General features: G+C 43.0%; 1 protein-coding gene across 1 annotated transcript in view; it reads right to left on the bottom strand.

Moving 5' to 3' along the window:
* The window catches only part of XPO6 (exportin 6), a 107,168-nt gene that overhangs the window by 7,525 nt on the left and 80,311 nt on the right, over positions 1-19,332 (bottom strand). Inside the window, exons 17-21 of the mRNA XM_077449290.1 lie at positions 17,996-18,182; positions 7,817-7,972; positions 5,639-5,753; positions 2,555-2,726; positions 300-461 (exon numbers count right to left, since the gene is read on the bottom strand). Coding sequence (XP_077305416.1) covers positions 300-461; positions 2,555-2,726; positions 5,639-5,753; positions 7,817-7,972; positions 17,996-18,182 — 792 coding nt within the window. The remainder of the gene's footprint in view (positions 1-299; positions 462-2,554; positions 2,727-5,638; positions 5,754-7,816; positions 7,973-17,995; positions 18,183-19,332) is intronic.

Here is a 19,332-nt window from a genome sequence, read left to right as displayed (position 1 = left end):
CTCAAAAGGGAGGGGGGCAGGTATTAAACCTCCAAGGTCTGCTATGTCCCCCCCCCAGTGAATAATCAGAAATATCAACCACATGCTCAGTGACTGGGCAGAAAAGACGCACACATCTGGAAAGGCTAACCAACCAATTACCATGCCGCTTGCCCTAAAAACAGGATTCATCATTTTATTTGGGTTAGACAATAATATAGCACCAACATTTTCTGCTTTACTGAGTGCACATCATTTCACATTAGTTTTGGTCTGAAGAAGCTCACCATCTAATGTAATGATTCTAGCTTTGTTCTCACCTGCATCACTGCAATAAACTGAGCCTGATTCTCCATTGGCTCATCAGCGCCATCACGATGCACGCTAGCCAGGACAGAAGATCGATAGAAATACCTCCAGTTGTGATGTAAAAGCTGGAATAATAGTTCAAACAGTTCGGCCTTCACATCTGGGGAGGGGCGCTGAAGGAAGAACCAGGTAATTAGCACCAGATGCGAGACAGGAATACATAGCAATAACATGTGACTTTACAGTGTTACATTTCAAGAGGCGAGAAACAGATATTTCCATGTGATGTACCAGATAGGCTCACTTATAGCACCGAAAACTAGAGACTTCAGTGTGGCTAAAATCCAGATTTCCTTCTCTTTATAATTGATAAAAGTTTTTCTGATGTAGATCTATAGTATTAAATCCCCCCACCCCATCCTGATCCTCCTGACACTGATTACTCATAGGAGGGTAAAAGAAGAGCAAAAAAAAAAAAAAAAAAAACTGACACCGTCCACTGTGCTTCTGATATACATGCATGTATGTATGTTTGTGATCGGAGGTGCAAACACTAATGCAGTAGGCTGTGTACACCAATGTACAGGCGCATTTTCAAGTGGGGCCCTAAAACCTCCCACTCTGGGAGAATGGTTGGTTTGAAAACTTCAGCTGAACTCGCACGATTTCAAACCGGCATTTCAGTCCAACTTTGGGGGCGATTTGACAATTGAAATCGCCAAAAGTAATGCAGAAACTACTTTTGGGAATCAGTGCAGAGCTGCAAAGTCAGTGTTGCACCGATTTGGACGGTGCCATTGCCGGCAATAAGCTCCGATCTGACATGTCAAATCGGCCCAATGTGAACCTAGGCTTTTTCTCAAAGCCTAACTGAACAAGGTCCAGTTGGAAGCCGATTGGTTACTCTGCACAGCAGCACCAGACTCTGTGTGCACCAGATTTAGTAAATCAACCCTATGGTATAATATCTTACAATGTCCATGCCTTAAACTCTGATCCTCCTGCCACAGTAATTCCATGCTCCACGTGACCAGTCTGGAGAGCATTGGCCATGAGACCAAAATAAATGAGGCTTAAAGCTCCATGACTACTATGACTTTAAATAGACAAACTATTTCCTTTACCAATTGATGCAGTGGTTGTTAGCGCTATAATAACTGTATGCATGCAGCATCACTGTGACCCATGATTAATCCTTAAGGGTCCCCCGCTCAGGCTATCGAGGTCTGATGAGTTGGATGCCACTGATTGGTGAGGGTGCAGGCTGAGGAGAGGTCAGTCCAGACACAAAGCACGCTGCACAAATAAGAAGGAGATAGGCCGGGGGAGGTGTGCGGTGGCAGGCTGAGTGGTTAGCAGGTAAAAGCAGCCTCGGCTCGATTGATCCAGGCCACATCCCCAAAATGTTTCGCCCCACTCTGGGGCTTAAAATCATGGAGATCCACTCGGGCCCGGTGAAGTGTGCAGTGGCTGGCTATCTCTTCCCATTACTGTATGCAGCATCAGCTACCTACAGTATATCGCACTGTGTTCCGAAAGAGGGACTTCCTATTCCTGGAACAAAAACAAGTTGGGCTGAGTGCTGTTCTGCCATCAATAGGAAGCCTTGTATTTTTATGAATGAAGAGGGGGAGAGGCATGTGGATGACTTCACTGCATGGATTAGTAAGGGAAATCATTCACTTGGGTCAGCTTGGTCCAAAAGGAACAATTTGAAGTTATAGGGGGTTATTTATGAAAGGTAAATCCACTTTGCACTGCAAGTGCAAGCTACAAGTGCAAAGTGCACTTGAAATTGCACTTGGCAGTGCAGTCGCTCTAAATCTAAGGGGTAGATCTGAAATGAGTGGGAGTTCTGCCGATTTTATCATCCAATCATGTGCAAGCTAAAAATGCTGTTTATTTTCCTCGCATGTCCCCCTCGGATCTACAGAGACTTTACTTCCAAGTGCACTTGCAGTACAAAATGGATTTTCCTTTAGTAAATAATGCCCCATAGTATTTCTGGAGTTAGGCTTTAAAGGACTGATTGTCCAATAAGAGCCAGCCAATTGGCTTAAACACTGATCCTCCCCTTTGAGTGAGATCACCTGACCAATGCCTTGTTTTGAGCATCATTTGTCTGTAAACTTTTGTGAGCCAACAGGTAAACTACATAAAGTCTTATATCAAAGTATGCTCAGCAACAGAACACAGGTAACCTGAGCAAGGGAGACATTCTGACAAATGAAAGACAAGCGAGAAGCTACACCTGAAACACACATACCTCAGCGATAATGGGGTACAGCTGCTCCATGCACAGGGACAGTATACTGGGCAGGAACGGCTTAAAGGCCTGGCCGGGTTCCTGCACTACAACTTGCAGGATCTTAAGAAACTTCTCCACCACGTGGCACCCCGCACTGCCCTCCTGCAGGATACTTTCTGCCAGCTGCTGCCTGCCAGGGGGAGAGATAATGTGCATTTCAGTCAGTAATGTTTTTCAGTTGCTTTCACAGGAGTACAAGGATATAGGAGAAATGTATGGAAAAAACCTCTCCATATACACAAATTGCTTTCGTCCCTAACCCTAATAAGTGATAAAAAAATTTTTTAAAAAAAATTAGAGGAACAGCGTAAAAATAAAAAAATAAAAATCAATAACATACACAAGTTGTGCACACATACAGTGGATATAAAAAGTCTGAACACACCTGAAAAATTCAGATTTGTTTCCACATTTAATGTGACCTATAAACTATACAGCTGAAATCTTTTAGTTGGAGGGAAGTAAAAATAAAAAAAATAAGGTTGCATAAGTGTGCACACCCTTACTCTAATACTTTGTGGAAGCACCTTTTGATTTTTATTACAGCACTCAGTCTTTTTGGGTATGAGTCCATCAGCATGGTACATCTTGTCTTGGCAATATTTGCCCACTCTTTGCAAAAACACTCCAAATCTGTCAGATTGAGAGGACATCTCCTGTGCACAGCCCTCTTCAGATCACCCCACAGATTTTCAATCAGATTCAGGTCTGGGCTCTGGCAGGGCCATTCCAAAACTTTAATCTTCTTCTGGTGAAGTCATTCCTTTGTTGATTTGGATGTATGCTTTGGGTGGTTGTCATGATGGAAGGGTGAAGTTCCCCTTCACGTTCAGCTTTCTAGCAGACGTCTGAAGGTTTTGTGCCAAAATTTACTGGAATTTAGAACTGGTTATAATTCCCTCTACCTTGATTAAGGCCCCTGTCCCAGCTTAAGAAAAACAGCCCCAAAGCATGATGCCGCCCACCACCATCATGCTTCAGGGCGGGTATGGCGTTCTTTTGGTGATGTGCAGTGTGCTCCAAACGTATCTATAGCCAAAAAGGTTCAACCTTGGTTTCATCAGACTACAACACTTTTTTCCCACATGTTTTGGGAGACTTCCAATGTGTTTTTGCAAAATTATCCAAGCTTGGATGTTTTTCTTTGTAAGAAAAGGCGTCGGTCTTGTCACTCTACCCCATAGCCCAGACATATGAAGAATACAGGGCATTGTTGTCGCATGTACCACACAGCCAGTGCTTGTCAGATATTCCTGCAGCTCCTTTAATGTTGCTGTAGGCCTCTTGCAAGCCTCCTTAACCAGTTTACTTCTCATCAATATTGGAAGGATGTCCAGTTCTTGGTAATGTCACTGTTGAGCCATATTTTCTCCACTTGATGACGACTGTCTTCACTGTGTTCCATGGTATATCTAATGCCTTGGAAATTCTTTTGTACCCTTCTCCTGACTAATACCTTTTTAACAATGAGATCCCTCTGATGCTTTGGAAGCTCTCTGTGGACCATGGCTTTTGCTGTAGGATGCGACTAAAAAAAAAGTCAGGAAAGACCTACTAGAACAGTTGAATTTTATTTGGGGTTATTCAGAGGCACGCTAAAATGATGGCAGGTGTGTACTGACTTCTATTTAACATGAGTTTGAATGTGATTGCTTCATTCTGAACACAGCTACATCCCCAGTAATAAGAGGGTGTGCACACTTATGCAACCACATTACTTTTTTTTTATCTTTACTTCCCCTTTCTAAAAGATTTCAGTTTGTTTTTTTTCAACTGATTTGTACAGCTATAGGTCACAATAAAAAAGGTGGAAAGAGTTGCTGAAATTATTTCTGTGTCTTTTTTTTTTACATCACAGAAACCTAAAAATTTAACAGAGCTGTATGTACACAGTGTTTTCCCCCACAGGAAGCATCGCTGCGAATGTCAGAGCGAGAAAAAAAAAATATAATAATTTAAAACGTGGTCTATGGAGATTTTTAAGTATCATAGTTTGTCACCATTCCAAGAGCAGGCGCAATTTTAAAGCAGGACACATTCAGTATCCATTTACTTGGCGTAACCATCTTTTAGACTGCACCAAAAAATTGGATTATAGATTTTTTGAAAAAACGCTGTGCAAATACCACGTAAGATAAAAATTGCAACAATTGCCATTTTATACTCCAGGGTCTCTGCTAAAAGAAAAATATAGAATATTTGGAGGTTCTAAATAGTTTTCTAGTAAAAAAAATACTGATTTCAACTTGTAAACAAAAAAAATGTCAGAAAAGACCTGGAGCTGAAGTGGTTACATTGTCCTACCTACACATTGGCAGTAAAAACTGCATCAAACATTCCATGCAAAATAAAATCTGGGTATCTGATAGGGTTTCTGAGTCACAAGGGCTTTACCGACCCCAAACCCTGGATCAATAGACCCGAAAAGGTCCACTGGACCAGATCAGCAGTGGGCTTGTAATTTGGCATTAAAATGTAAAACATTAAAGCGGAGTGCCACCGAAATTTTTTTTTTTTTTTTTTTTTTTTTTTTAAGTCAGCAGCTACAAATACTGCAGCTCCTGACTTTTAAAATATAAACACATTTCCAGGGCGCCCGTGATCTCCTCACCCGATCGGTCTCTCGGCTCTGAGGTGGAGGCGCCATCTTCAGTAAGGGAATCAGGAAGCGAAGCCTTGCGGCTTCGCAAGCCTGGTTCCAATGCTCTGCACGTCATGCTGTGCGTCTTCACTGGTCCCTGCTGTCTTCTGGGACCTGTGTGTAATCTAGGCCGGAAATGGCCTAGATTACCACGGAGCCTGTGGCAAACTATGCCCGGAAGAGGGAGCAAATACCTGGATTATACAGGTATTTGCTCCCCCCTGAAAGGTGCCAAATGTGACACCAGAGGGAGGAAGGAACCCAAAAAGCGGAAGTTCCATTTTTGGGTGGAACGCAAGTGACTTCACTAAAGCTTACAGGACTGCTAAAAAGTGCTTTTGGGTAAGCACCATTCTCGCTCCAGAATTGTGCTGGATAGACAGACAGAGCTGTGTGATTACCTGGTGAACATGTTGAGGAAAGTTTGTATAATTTGCTCAGTGAATGGAACTCCCATTTGTACCCGAAGTCCTTGAAACAAGGCCAAGAAGAAGCTCAGCATTTCCTCTGTGACATCTATAAAAGAGGGAGACAGTGGCGTGTTATCTGCAAATGTACAAATTCTATATTACTACGTAGACACTTTACTTGGTAAGACAATTGACAATGAGCACTGCACCGCAACAACCAATCATTCTTTAATGTGGTTGTTTTACAGTGAAGAAACACTTAAGTGATCGTTGTGGGTTAACTGTACATCACTATATAACTGACGTGAATCTGGCCTGGCTTAAATAGCCTATAAATATTATAATTGCTGTGGGCTTACTGTCAACACTATCTAGCGATAAATCTTATTAAAAAAAAAGGAACACATCACAGTAAAGATATCAGTGGCCACAGCCAGCTTGTTTTAATAGGTGCCTTACTGGATGCCATCATTTGAAAGCCTTCATTAAATCCCTGTGATCATTGCTGTGCCAAAGCAGGTTAACCACTTTCAGACCGGACCAATTTGCTGGTCAAAGACCAGACCACTTTTTGCGATTCGGCACTGCGTCGCTTTAACTGACAATTGCGCGGTCGTGCGACGTGGCTCCCAAACAAAATTGACGTCCTTTTTTTCCCACAAATAGAGCTTTCTTTTGGTGGTATTTGATCACCCCTGCGGTTTTTATTTTTTGCGCTATAAACAAAAATAGAGCGACAATTTTGAAAAAAACGCATTATTTTTTACTTTTTGTTATAATAAAATATCCCCCAAAAATATATAAAAAAAACATTTTTTTCCCTCAATTTAGGCCGATACGTATTCTTCTACATATTTTTGGTAAAAAAAAAAATCGCAATAAGCGATTGATTGGTTTGCGCAAAAGTTATAGCGTTTACAAAATAGGGATAGTTTTATAGCATTTTTATTAATTATTTTTTATTATTTTTTTTTTTACTAGTAATGGCGGCGATCTGCGATTTTTATTGTGACTGCGACATTGTCGGGGACCCATCGGACATTTTTGACACATTTTTGGGACCATTGTCATTTATACAGTAATCACTGCTATATAAATGCAGTGATTCCTGTGTAAATGACACTGGCAGTGAAAGGGTTAACCAGTGGGTGGCAGTGTAGGGGTTAAGTGTTCCTAGGGGTGTGTTACTAACTGTGGGGGGGTTGGGCTTTCATTTAGTGTACACTGATCTCTGCTCCAATCACATGGAGCAGAGATCAGCGTCACTAGTTGCTAGGCAGAATGGGAAAATGTTGTTTATACAGCATTTCCTCCATTCGGCCGCTCTGTGAGACGATCGCGGGGATGCCCGCGGCGATCGAGTCCGCAGGTCCCGCGACCGGACTCACGGGGGTCCCGACCAGCGCGGGAGCGCGCCGCCGGCGGCGCGCTCCCGATGGCACGGCGGCAACGAATATTGGACGTACATGTACGCCAATATGCCTGCCCGTGCCATTCTGTCGACGTACATCGTCGTGCGCTGGTCGGGAAGTGGTTAAGGTAGGGAGTGCAGCAGTGGTGGGAGCCTCTTCCACTCACTGCAAGACTGGGCTTTGAAATTGACAGTGCAACCTTGCTGATTACCGCGGGAGAGCGGTGGCACACTTCAGCATCTTTATCTTGGGCGTTGTCATGGTATGACTGACCCAGAACAAGCATGTAGTGAGGAATAAGGACAGTTCAGGAGCATGCCTGCAAAAACAAGTCTGCACATGCTAGTCTCCCATTTCTACCTCTATATATAATTTATAGAAAGAAACTTATTTAAAAACAGGACTTCTAGTTTTACAGTAACCATTATGTCAGGAGACATTGGCCAGTTCAATAAAACCCATCAGGCATTCTGCCCATGTCAAGGTAACTACCGCTCCAGGTGGTATCACTTGTGTTCACAGGTTTAAGTCTGCATTTGACCTCTTCCCCCAGTCCAGATAAAGCAAGAACCCAATTTAGCTGCTCAGAAGACTGCAGTCTGCTCCTGTCCGACAATGCACTCGCTTTATGCAACAGGGGTGCAGGTTCAGATTCCACCAGCAGGTGACATTACAAGCTGTGGTTCCAAAATTCAGTGACACCTGGGTAAAACAAGAAGTGGACATTTGGTATATGAAAGTAGAAATTGCTACATACCAGACTGGTGGATGTACGCTGGGAAGAGGGTGAGTGAAAGCTGGGCTGCCTCTTGCATGGACTGGTAACAGATCTGCCGGGACTTGGTGCCCTCGCTGGAGATATTCTCCACAATGTCCCTCAGCACACCCAATGTCTGACAAATGACACGCTTAGCTAGGAGAAGAACAAGATATACATGTATAAGATCAGGACACAAAACACTTGTATGAACAGTTTAGCCAGATCTGTCAAGTTTTTATTACCGTCTGATCCCTACTGGAGAGTTTCTCACTTCCTGTCCCTGTGACACCAGGGCAAGGAACAAGTGCCACAGTTATTACCGGGTCAGGAAAAAAACACAGACAGTAATAATGACATGAGAAAAAGGTGCCAACTTAACTTTACTTAAAAAAGGAAATAAAAAAAAATAAATAAAAGGGAAAAAATATATCCAAAATGGGAAGGTGCAAACCCTTCACAAAATGAAAGGGAAATAAATAAATAAATAAAACGTCTGGGTTTAAACTTCAAATCTTTCCTGAAAAAATGATAGATTATAAAGTGAACTAATAAACTGAGCGTATGGCATTTAACAGCCATATCCTTTCTAATCCCCATGTGAAGTAGACATTAGGGTTGATTTACTAAAGGCAAACAGACGGTGCACTTTGCAAGTGCAGTTGTTCCAGAACTTAGTAAATGAGGTAAAGCTCAACTCTACAAAGAATACCCAATCACATACAAGGAAAAATAAATAAAATAAATAAGAGGAAAAAAAAAAAGAAGGGGCACTTTGGCTTGCGCATGATTGGATGATGGAAGTCAGCAGAGCTCCCTCTCATTGACTAAGCTCTGGAGCAAGTGTACAGTCTGTTTGCCTTTAGTAAATCAACTCCATTGTCTCCAATGGAAAAGAGAGATATATATATATATATATTTTTTTTTTTTTTTTTTCTTCAATATACATGTGTACACATGTCCTCAGATGCTATTTGGGTTTTGTGTAATGGATCTGAATGCATTACATGTTTACGCAGAAGTGTGAATGTTCCCTTTGAGAACCATGCTGCTGCATTCAGATCTTAATACCTGCAAGATGTTTTAACAGAACACATAACAGTTCTATGCTGAGCGTACTCATAAGAATGTGCACAGGGGGTTTCCCTTTGACTTGTTCCCCCCCCCCCCCCCTTTTCCCACCCCCTATATCTTTTCCCATAGTCAGCGCCAGTACCACATATTAAAATGGCTCGATGGGATATCGCGCAATAAACCCCTAGTGGATTGAACATGCATTCCTTGACCCTATTGGTAAATTGCTTGTATTTTAAAATACGGTTTCATTATCTCTACCGGTATTTCCACCCAGAATGTTTAATGTTGAGATCTCCCCGTTTAACATTTTGTCTATGAATATTTTAAGGGGAAAAGCATTCCTGTATACGTGTTCGGTTTAACATCTGTTTGCACTATTGTTCAAAGATTGTGCCTTATAGGTCTTATTACTTAATAAAAATATTAAAATAAAAAAAGAGGAAAGTCACTGAAGTGCAATGTAGGGTATTCCAGGCTTTGATCCTTGAGAAATAACCCCCCTCAAAACAGGTTAAGCACACCTACCTTTTTTTTTTTTTTTTTTTTTAAAGATATTTTTATTGAGTTTAAAGACAAACCAACATACATCAGAAAAAAACAAAAAAAAACACACAAAACAAAAAACTTGGTTGTTCATTGGTATACAGCAGCAAGCATTATGCTCATATGGTCAAGAAACAAATGGTAGTGCATCTGTCATATAGTAATTACATAAGTGCAGAGTTCAAACATACTATCAGTGCATAGCAACAGTGGAGATCCACATATGGAGGGGTCGTGGCACGACCTATATGTAATCTGTAGGGTATGTTCATTTTGAGGAGAGGGTCAAGGGGCTGGCTAACCATCTATCTCAGATTTTGTGGAATGTTTTATTCCATTTCCAGAGTTCAAAGCCAAGTTTATATATAGTGGTATAGAGCCATTGCTGCTGCCAGACTCATACACCTTACAAACTGCACAGTGTCTGCTACCCCTCTCTGCCAATCCCTCCATTGGCTGCCACTTGCCCAACAAATTAAATTCAAAATACTAACACTTACTTACAAAGCCATCCACAACTCTGCCCCCAGCTACATCACTAGCCTAGTCTCAAAATACCAACCGAATCGCCCACTTCGTTCCTCCCAAGACCTCCTGCTCTCTAGCTCTCTCATCACCTCCTCCCATATCCGCCTACAGGACTTCTCCCGAGCCTCGCCCATCCTCTGGAACTCACTACCCCAATCTGTCAGAATTTCTCCAAATTTATCCACTTTTAGGCGATCCCTGAAAACTTTCCTCTTCAGAGAAGCCTATCCTGCCTCCATCTAACAACTGCACTATTTTCTCCATTAGCTCATCCCCCACAGCTATTACCCTTTTGTATAACTTGACCCTCCCTCCTAGATTGTAAGCTCTAACGAGCAGGGCCCTCTGATTCTCCCTGTCTTGAATTGTATTGTATTGTATTGTATTGTATTGTATTGTATTGTAATGTCTACCCCAACGTTGTAAAGCGCTGCGTAAACTGTTGGCGCTATATAAATCCTGTATAATAATAATAATAATAATAGTAAACTAAACTTTAACCAAACGAGATTTCAGAGAGGTCGGTGTACCCTTCCATGACAACAATATAGCCCTTTTAACATAAAAATATGCAAGTCGCCAAAAATGGCCAGTAGGCATTTCTTGGGGGTGGATAATGTTTGGGAGGCCTAAAGCCGAAGAGATGAAAGAACCCACCTCCACTCAGCTCTGAACTACTAGACATGACCAGAAACAGTGTAGGAAATCAGCATTTTGGCCACAGCCTCGGAAAACATCCAGCTGAGGGCAATAAACCCATTTTAAGCAACCTAGCTGGGGTGAGGTGGGATTGATGGAAAATCTTTACATGTATAATGCAGTCCCTTGATGAGATAACTGAGGTTTTGTACATGTCACTAAAATTCTGGCCAGTTATCATCTGCAAGGGAAATGTCCAGAGAGGCCCATTTTGCCTGAGCCTTGCTAAATCTGGGGATAAAAAAAATAAATAAAAATCAGTCATTAGGGCAGCATAGTAAGCAGAAACATGTTTAGTGGGGGTCAGGGTGTCTCAGCAGCTTCTCCAGTGGAGATAACTTGGTAGGGTCGCCCAGGGAGCCAAACTGGGCACGGATAGCATGTCTGAGCTGATAGTAATAGAACAAGTAGGAGAGTAGCAGGTCAACGTCAAGTCGTGGCTGATAGAAAGATTTAAAGCCCTGTGCATTGTATAAAATGACAAATATTTAACCCGCTTGGAGTACCAGCGATTAGGGTTGGGTAGGGAGTACAGTTCCTGTAGACTGGGGATGAATCACAGGGGGTTATTTGGGGATGTCAACCAGGTGTGCCTGGATATCTTCGTAGTAATGCAACGGAATATTGAAAGGGAAGTAGCCAGCATAGAGGTACCGGGGCGAGTTGGGACCCGGCCCCTGTAAATAATGTTATGAAGGGTTTCCAGGGAGGATGCAATGGCTCCTTCAGTGGTGGTATACAAGCATTTTCTGAAACCGGGTGCAGACAATCATGAATATGCACCAATTGAGATGCTAAATATAGAAAAAAGTTAGGAAATGCCAAACCCACCAAATGCGTTGGCAACCTTAGCGTTTCAAGTGCCCCCCCCCCCCCCCGGGGATCCACCACTCTAGAGGAACGTTGTACAAATCGTATCTATACGTTTGAAAATAGATTTAGGGATTTTGCAGAATATATAGCAATTTTGGTAAATAAATAATTTTAAAGGGTATTGGCCCACCCCATAAGATCCAGAGGAAAGTTCATTCATTGTTTGGTTTGCTCCTGTAGGCGAGTTAATAGTGGGTCTAAATTATTGCTGATGTAGGTAGATAGGAGGTACCTGCACCAGAACTCAGAGATACCTAAAAGAAGACATCACCTGCAGTTTGGAGTCCAGGTGAATCTGAGGAATCGCATCCGAATCCAAGGGAAAGACTGGATTTGTCCCAATTTACCCAGAAGCCAGAGTAGTCTCCAAATATAGTGACCTCATTCAATAATGCTTGGAGTGACTCATTGGTATGCACCAAGTACACCAAGGGGTCATCAGTATAGAGTGAAAGTCTTTCTTCTATGGTGTATGATAGGGAGTTGAGGGGGAGGAGCGGATGCGCACTGCAAGAGGCTCCATGGCCAGGGAAAACAAGAGGGGCGACAATGGGCACCCCTGCCTTGTGCCCCTAGTAAATCGAGAATTAATCAGTGACAGAGGAATTAACCTGAATACGGGACACTGGAGAGGCATAGAGGAGTCTTATCCATGCCACCATACGGGTGCCAAAGCCATACAGCTGTAACACCCAAAAGAGATATGGCCATTCCACACTATCAAATGCTTTACAGGTGTCCAAGGACACAATGACCCCAGTGGGAGGACAGTCACATGGGTACTGCAGATTGTGGAACAATCTGCGGATATTCATTCTAGTGGACCTGCCAGGTATAAAGCCACCCTGGTCACTATTGACCAAGGTCGCAACTACAGTATTTAAACGGTTTTCTAGCACTTCTTAATGTACACATTAATGGAGGGATATTGGGCGGTACGATTCGCATTTGAGTGGGTCTTTGCGGGGTTTTAATAGAAGTATGATCAGGGCCTCTCACACAGTGGGGGGAGGACTCCAGTATCTAAGGCTTTGTTATAAGTATGTAAAAGAAATGGGCACAATAGCTCTTTAAATTGTGTGCACCATTCAGTTGGCTAGCCATCCAGACTGGAGGTCTTATGTGCTGGCATTTGTGAAATGGCCACTGCAATCTCCTCAACCAAGATAGGTGCCTCTAACTCAGCTCTTCTTTCAGTTGAAAGGGAGGGGAGAGATATGTCAGCTAGGTAGTCATTCAGTTGGGATTCGGTGTAGTCAGCTCTGGAGGTATATAGGTCCTTGTAAAAGCTTAAAAAAGGTTTCCATGATATCCCTAGGTGTGTCACGGATTTGGCCCTGTGAAGTAAGGATACACGGGACAGATATGGGAGAACAAACAGGTCTAGTCAGATAAGCCAAGAGACGTCCGGCTTTGTTACCATGTTCAAATGATTTGAGTTGCGTGTAACGTGCACTTTTGTGTAAGGTCTAGCAGATGGAGTTCATACTCCCTGCGACTCTGTAACCCTGCGTCTCTCGTGTCAGGGGCCGGGTTAGAAGCATAGTCGGACTCCACTTGCACCATGGTAGTTTCCAATTCCTCCATATGTTGCCCATTTTTCCATACGACACCAGTGATGCACATAAAAGTGCCCCTCAATGTAGTTTTAAAGGCTTCCCATTCTGTGGAAGGGTCCACCGTCCCCTGTTGTCTTTCCAGTAGCCGGTAATGCTCTTTCTGCTTTCCCCCTGCACCATCTCGTCCTCCAACCAATATGAATTCAGGTGCCAAAAAGCAGGGCCTGAACCCAGGAGGATGACGGAGACCACAGAGAGAGGAACATGGTCTAAAACTCCCCTGGGCAAATAGGAAACTGCAGAAACAATGGGAAGAGTATCTGCCATGGCAAATTGAGACATGGTGTGGAAAGAGTCCGAGTGGCAAGAGTACTGGCCCAAAAATGGATGTTTCCAGCACCATAACTCTGTAAAATCATAAACCTGCATCCGATCTATAAGGGAGGGAAAGGGCCTACCACCACCCCCCCAAGCGGTCCACAGTTGGATCTGAAATGGCGTTAAAGTCAGCCACATATAGTAGGGGGCCAGGGGGTCTGGTCAACAGCTCAAGTGAAGATTTGGAGTACCTCCACCGAAAATGGGGGAGGGATATAAAATGTTTACAAGGGTAAAATGTAAGTATAATAAATCTCCTGTCCGGGTCTGTTTTGACTTGTAGAGTTTCAGCGGGGAGAGATTTAGCCAGTAGGATAGAGACCCCCCTGGAGTAGTGCGTGTGGGTAGCATGATAAGACAGCCAACCACGGGTGTTTAAGGGCTCTCACCATAGTGCCAGTAAGGTGAGTTTCTTGGAGGCAAGTGATGAGGACGGCATTTTTTTAAAACTGAAAAGACTAGGGACCGCTTCTGAGATGCCTTCATACCTCTAGTGTTCCATGAGACCATCTTTAAGGGCAGAGATCCACCACTAGATAGGCATGAGCCAGCAATGGAAAAAAACAGAAGGAAAAAAACAAAAACAAAAAAACAAAAAAACAAAACAAACAAACACCACACACACACACACACTACTCTGCTGTGGGCAGCAACCATAAAAAATACAAAAAAGGTGAAAAAGGGAAATAAATAAATAAAAGAATCCATTGAAAACACCATGCCACGCACCCCACTCGGTCATCCCAAACACAGCGAGCCTTGGATCCCTGAACATAGAAAACCTCCTCGACATAAAATAAAAAACAAAACTGGAGGTCAGTGGAGGTCAAAATTGTTCCGTGGCCTCACCACTAACTGGTGAGTGGGTAGTGTGGATGTGGAGCCCGGTGGGGCTCCACCGGAGGTGAAAAAAGAAAAAAAAAAAAAAAAAAAAGGAGGAAATATCTCCTGATCCAGGATGTGTTACCACTGCAGCCGTATGGAGGTTCAAAAGTCATCCGAACTCCCCGCAAAGCAAGCGATACAGTAGTCAGGCCAGTTAGAGAGTAGTCGGTAGGCAGTGTGGTGAAAGTGGCTGACGCAAGTGGTATAGTTAAGGCACCGGATACATAGGAATCTTTGAATCTGTAATAGTGAGGCAGTCAGCATGTAAGTTCAAGGAGCAGATGTTGCTGTCAGTCACCTCTGCGTCTGGGTGCAGTTCCATAGCGATCATTCAGCCACGCCATGGCTTCCTTGGGGTTAGTGTAGAAGTGTGTTTTACCATCATGAATGGTGCGCAGCTTAGCGGGGAAAAGCATAGTGTATGGCAGGCCTTCAACACGCAAGCGGGTTTTCACTGCTGAGAAGGAGATACGTTGGCGCTGGACTTCAGCTGAGAAATCAGGAAAGATCTATATAGTATTGCCATTAAACTTAAGTGGACCCCTTTCTCTTGCCAGGCATAGAATGGCTACCTTATCCTGGAAATTAAGTATGCGCGAGATAAGGGAGCAGGGAGGAGCTCCCTCTGGGGGAGGGTGAGGAGGGGTGCAGTGCGCACGTTCGATAACATAGAAGAAAGAGGGTGCATCAGTGCCAAAAATGTCCCGCAGCCAGGAGTATAGAAACTTTTCAGGATGTGAGCCTTCTGCTCGCTCAGGAAGCCCAACAAAGCGGAGAGTATGCCTGCTTGAGCGATTCTCTAAATCCTCAATTTTGGCGCGAAGGGCAGCCATCTCACTAGTAGTGTCACGCATATTAACTGACAGTGTCTTCCAAGGAGCTAATGCGTTCCTCCATGTCCCCGGACCCATCACGTAGGTTCTGGACATCCCGATTCAGGAGTGAGCAATACGTATAGAGGCTATTTGATTAGAGAGTGAGGCCTTACAGTCTTGTATAGCCATCATGATGGTGGACAGTGTAGGTTCATTAGGGGGAGAGGAAAAGGGGTGAAGATAAATAGACTTGGCGCTATACCTTCTCCATGCCAATTTATATGTTTAAAACTTTATGAGATATATTTTCCAGGGTGCTGGCAATTAAATAAAATTATGAAACCAATGAATGGCAATTGCTTGCCATAACCACTACGAGTGCAAGTACATATAAATTACATGTGCCACAGGATATATACTGTCATCAATTTAGAAAATATTAAAATGCAAGTGAAAAAATATAAGTGGAAAAAATTCAAGTGAAAAGATTGGGTAAGGAATGGTGGCTAATTCTTTCCTAATGGTATAGTGACTGTGCTTGGTCTGTGATAAAAAATTATGCTGAATGCAATCAAAATGAACTAACGTGACAACCAACACGCTGTGACAGACATAAAAAGCAGATGACCATGTATTGTGCAAAAACCAATATAAAAACCAATATGAAAAAACAATATTAAAAATATTAGAAAATAATATTAAAAATATTAAAAATTAGAATTAACATTCATAGTGAACCATATATATTTTTTTTGGATTATGAATAGTCTTTATAGTGAGTGGCGTGATCCTCCGTGCATATAGGGAAGGAAGGGGGGTGGTGATATTCAAACAGTGTTTCCCGTGTTCAGTGGTTACTCCAATAATATGCTCTCACCGGAAAAAATACCCCATCCGGGGTGGATCGACCTTCACAATATCAGCTATTGTGTCGCTTCTCTGGCTTGCTTCTGGTGCGATAATGGGGGTCTCTCGTTTTTCGGTGAGTGTAGTAAACCACATGTATTATGTCAAAAGAGAGGCATATCCATAGCGTGATACCGTTTAAAATATATATTTATTAAAGAAAATAGATAAAATCTACTTACAAACGTAGATATTGCAATGGCAGTAATAGTACAGCGTTCAGGCAGGTTTAAAAGTCCCGCTCAGCTTCCTGGTTAGCGCTAGAGGTGTACGTCGTATGGCCACGCCCTACGCGTTTCGTCACTCAGACGTCATCCGGAGCTGGATGGATATGCCTCTCTTTTGACATAATACATGTGGTTTACTACACTCACCGAAAAACGAGAGACCCCCATTATCGCACCAGAAGCAAGCCAGAGAAGCGACACAATAGCTGATATTGTGAAGGTCGATCCACCCCGGATGGGGTATTTTTTCCGGTGAGAGCATATTATTGGAGTAACCACTGAACACGGGAAACACTGTTTGAATATCACCACCCCCCTTCCTTCCCTATATGCACGGAGGATCACGCCACTCACTATAAAGACTATTCATAATCCAAAAAAAATATATATGGTTCACTATGAATGTTAATTCTAATTTTTAATATTTTTAATATTATTTTCTAATATTTTTAATATTGTTTTTTCATATTGGTTTTTATATTGGTTTTTGCACAATACATGGTTATCTGCTTTTTATGTCTGTCACAGCGTGTTGGTTGTCACGTTAGTTCATTTTGATTGCATTCAGCATAATTTTTTATCACAGACCAAGCACAGTCACTATACCATTAGGAAAGAATTAGCCACCATTCCTTACCCAATCTTTTCACTTGAATTTTTTCCACTTATATTTTTTCACTTGCATTTTAATATTTTCTAAATTGATGACAGTATATATCCTGTGGCACATGTAATTTATATGTACTTGCACTCGTAGTGGTTATGGCAAGCAATTGCCATTCATTGGTTTCATAATTTTATTTAATTGCCAGCACCCTGGAAAATATATCTCATAAAGTTTTAAACATATAAATTGGCATGGAGAAGGTATAGCGCCAAGTCTATTTATCTTCACCCCTTTTCCTAGTACCTTTCCACCTGTCAAGGTGGAAACAAATAGAGGCTGCTCTTACCCCTTTTTTCCCTGCTACTTTTCCACTTTACCTACTTGGTATAATCCAATTTACTCTATAGTAGGAGATCCATAGCGCAATCCAAAAAACCCCCCTCCTCATTAGGGGGAGAGTCCACTTCCTGGCTGCTCTCATCATGCTGCTGGGAGTCCTGGGACAACAGGGGGGTCTACTTGTGTGTGTAAAATAGCTGGAGTTGAAGCACTCACCCCTGTAGCAGAGCTCTGGTCAGCAGAGGAGGATGCCTGCAGCGTGTCTGCCTGGCCTGCACGTGTCCCGGCACCATCTTGCCTCCGGAACCCAGCGAGTTGGCCCGCCGCAGATGGTGGCAAGGGCGACCCGTATTTCACCATGTCGGCCAGTGTGATGAGTGCTCACAGCTGTAGGGGAACGTTTTGAGACCTTCGGTGAGGAGATAGGATGCAGGATAAGGGTAGGATGGTAGTTGAGACCCGGAGCGGTGTTTCTATGCGGCCGCTCGCCCCACCATCAAGTCACGCCCAATCCCCCCTCCCCCCGCACACACACCTACCATTTTTACATGGAAGGAAATTTTTTTGGACTTGAACTGGTCTTGCTGTACATGCCAGGTGATCACTTATTCTCCTTTACTTACTGAAAGACTATGCTTATAGCAACAAAGAAAAGCTCTTCATCAACATTTGGATAAATGAGGCCTAACGTACTCTAGTACAGAGTAAAAAGCACATTGTGCTGTATGAATTGTGGTACTCACTGGCTTCCAGCTGGCCCTTCCTCTGAGGAGGGGCAGAACCCTTCAGCTCACGGTAGTCTTTGGTCAGAGAGCTCAGTAGGGTGGTGTGGTGATTCGAGCGCTCTCCCCACTGCTGTTCCGGCTCGGTGACATTTGGCCACGGGAGGAGGAGGACATTAGACAGAGCACGACAGAGCAGCACCTGGGCCTGTGCATGGGACAGAGGTAAAAGAAGAGAAATTATTCACTCGGTCACTTACATCCAATGTGATCCAAAAAGAAATATATACACACACATATTTTCAGTAACTCAATTAAAAAAGTGAAACTCATATTATATAGATTCATTACACACAGAGCAATATATTTCTTTTTAAATGTTGAGGATTATGGCTTACAGCTATTGAAAACCAAAAATTCATTATCTCCGAAAATTTGAATATTAGAGAAAACCAAGAAAAAAAGAATTTTAATAAAGAAATATTGGCTAAGAAGTATGTCCATGTACAGTATAGTATGCACTCAAAACTTGGTCGGGGCTCCTTTTGCATGAATTACTGCATCAATGCAGCGTGGCATGGAGGCGATCAGCCTGTGGCACTGCTGGGGTGTTATGAAAGCCCAGGTTTCTTTAAGAGCGGCCTTCCGCTCATCTGCATGGTTGGGTCTGGTGTCTCCTTTTTAAAAAATACCCCACAGATTCTCTATGGGGTTTAGGTCAGGCGAGTTTGCTGGCCAATCAAGCACAACGATACCATAATCATTAAACCAGGTTTTGGTACTTTTGGCAGTGCGGGCAGGTGCCATGTGCTGCTGGAAAATTAAAATCAGCATCTCCTTAAAGCTGGTCAGCATCAAGTGCTCAAGAATTTCCTGCTAGAAGGCTGCATTGACTTTGGACTTCATAAAACACAGTGGACCAACACCAGCAGATGACATGGCTCCCCTAATCATCACTGACACTGGGAATTTCACACTTGACCTCATACAACTTGGATTCTGTGACTCTCCACTCTTCCTCCAGACTCTGGGACCTTAATGTCCAAATGAAATGCTCAGTGGGCCAAAGTCCTCTTTTCGGATGAAAGTAAATTTTGCAACAGTCCAGTCCTTTTTGTCCTTAACCCAGGCAAGACCCTTTGTCTTTGGTTCAGGAGTGGCTTGACACAAGGAATGGGACAGTTGTAGCCCACGTCCTCGATGTCTGTGTGTGTTGACTGTAGTCCACTGCTTGTGAATCTCCCCCAAATTCTTGAATGGCCTTTGCTTCACAATCCTCTCAAGGCTGTGGTTATCCCTATTGCTTGTGCACCTTTTTCTTCAAAACTTTTTATTAATATGCTTGGATACAGCACTCT

The sequence above is a fragment of the Lithobates pipiens genome, unplaced genomic scaffold (genome assembly GCF_037356315.1).
Source record: "Lithobates pipiens isolate NorthernLeopardFrog02 unplaced genomic scaffold, aLitPip1_a1.2 Scaffold_22, whole genome shotgun sequence".
Classification (NCBI taxonomy): Eukaryota; Metazoa; Chordata; class Amphibia; order Anura; family Ranidae; genus Lithobates; species Lithobates pipiens.
This window is presented reverse-complemented; position numbering and strand designations above follow the sequence as displayed.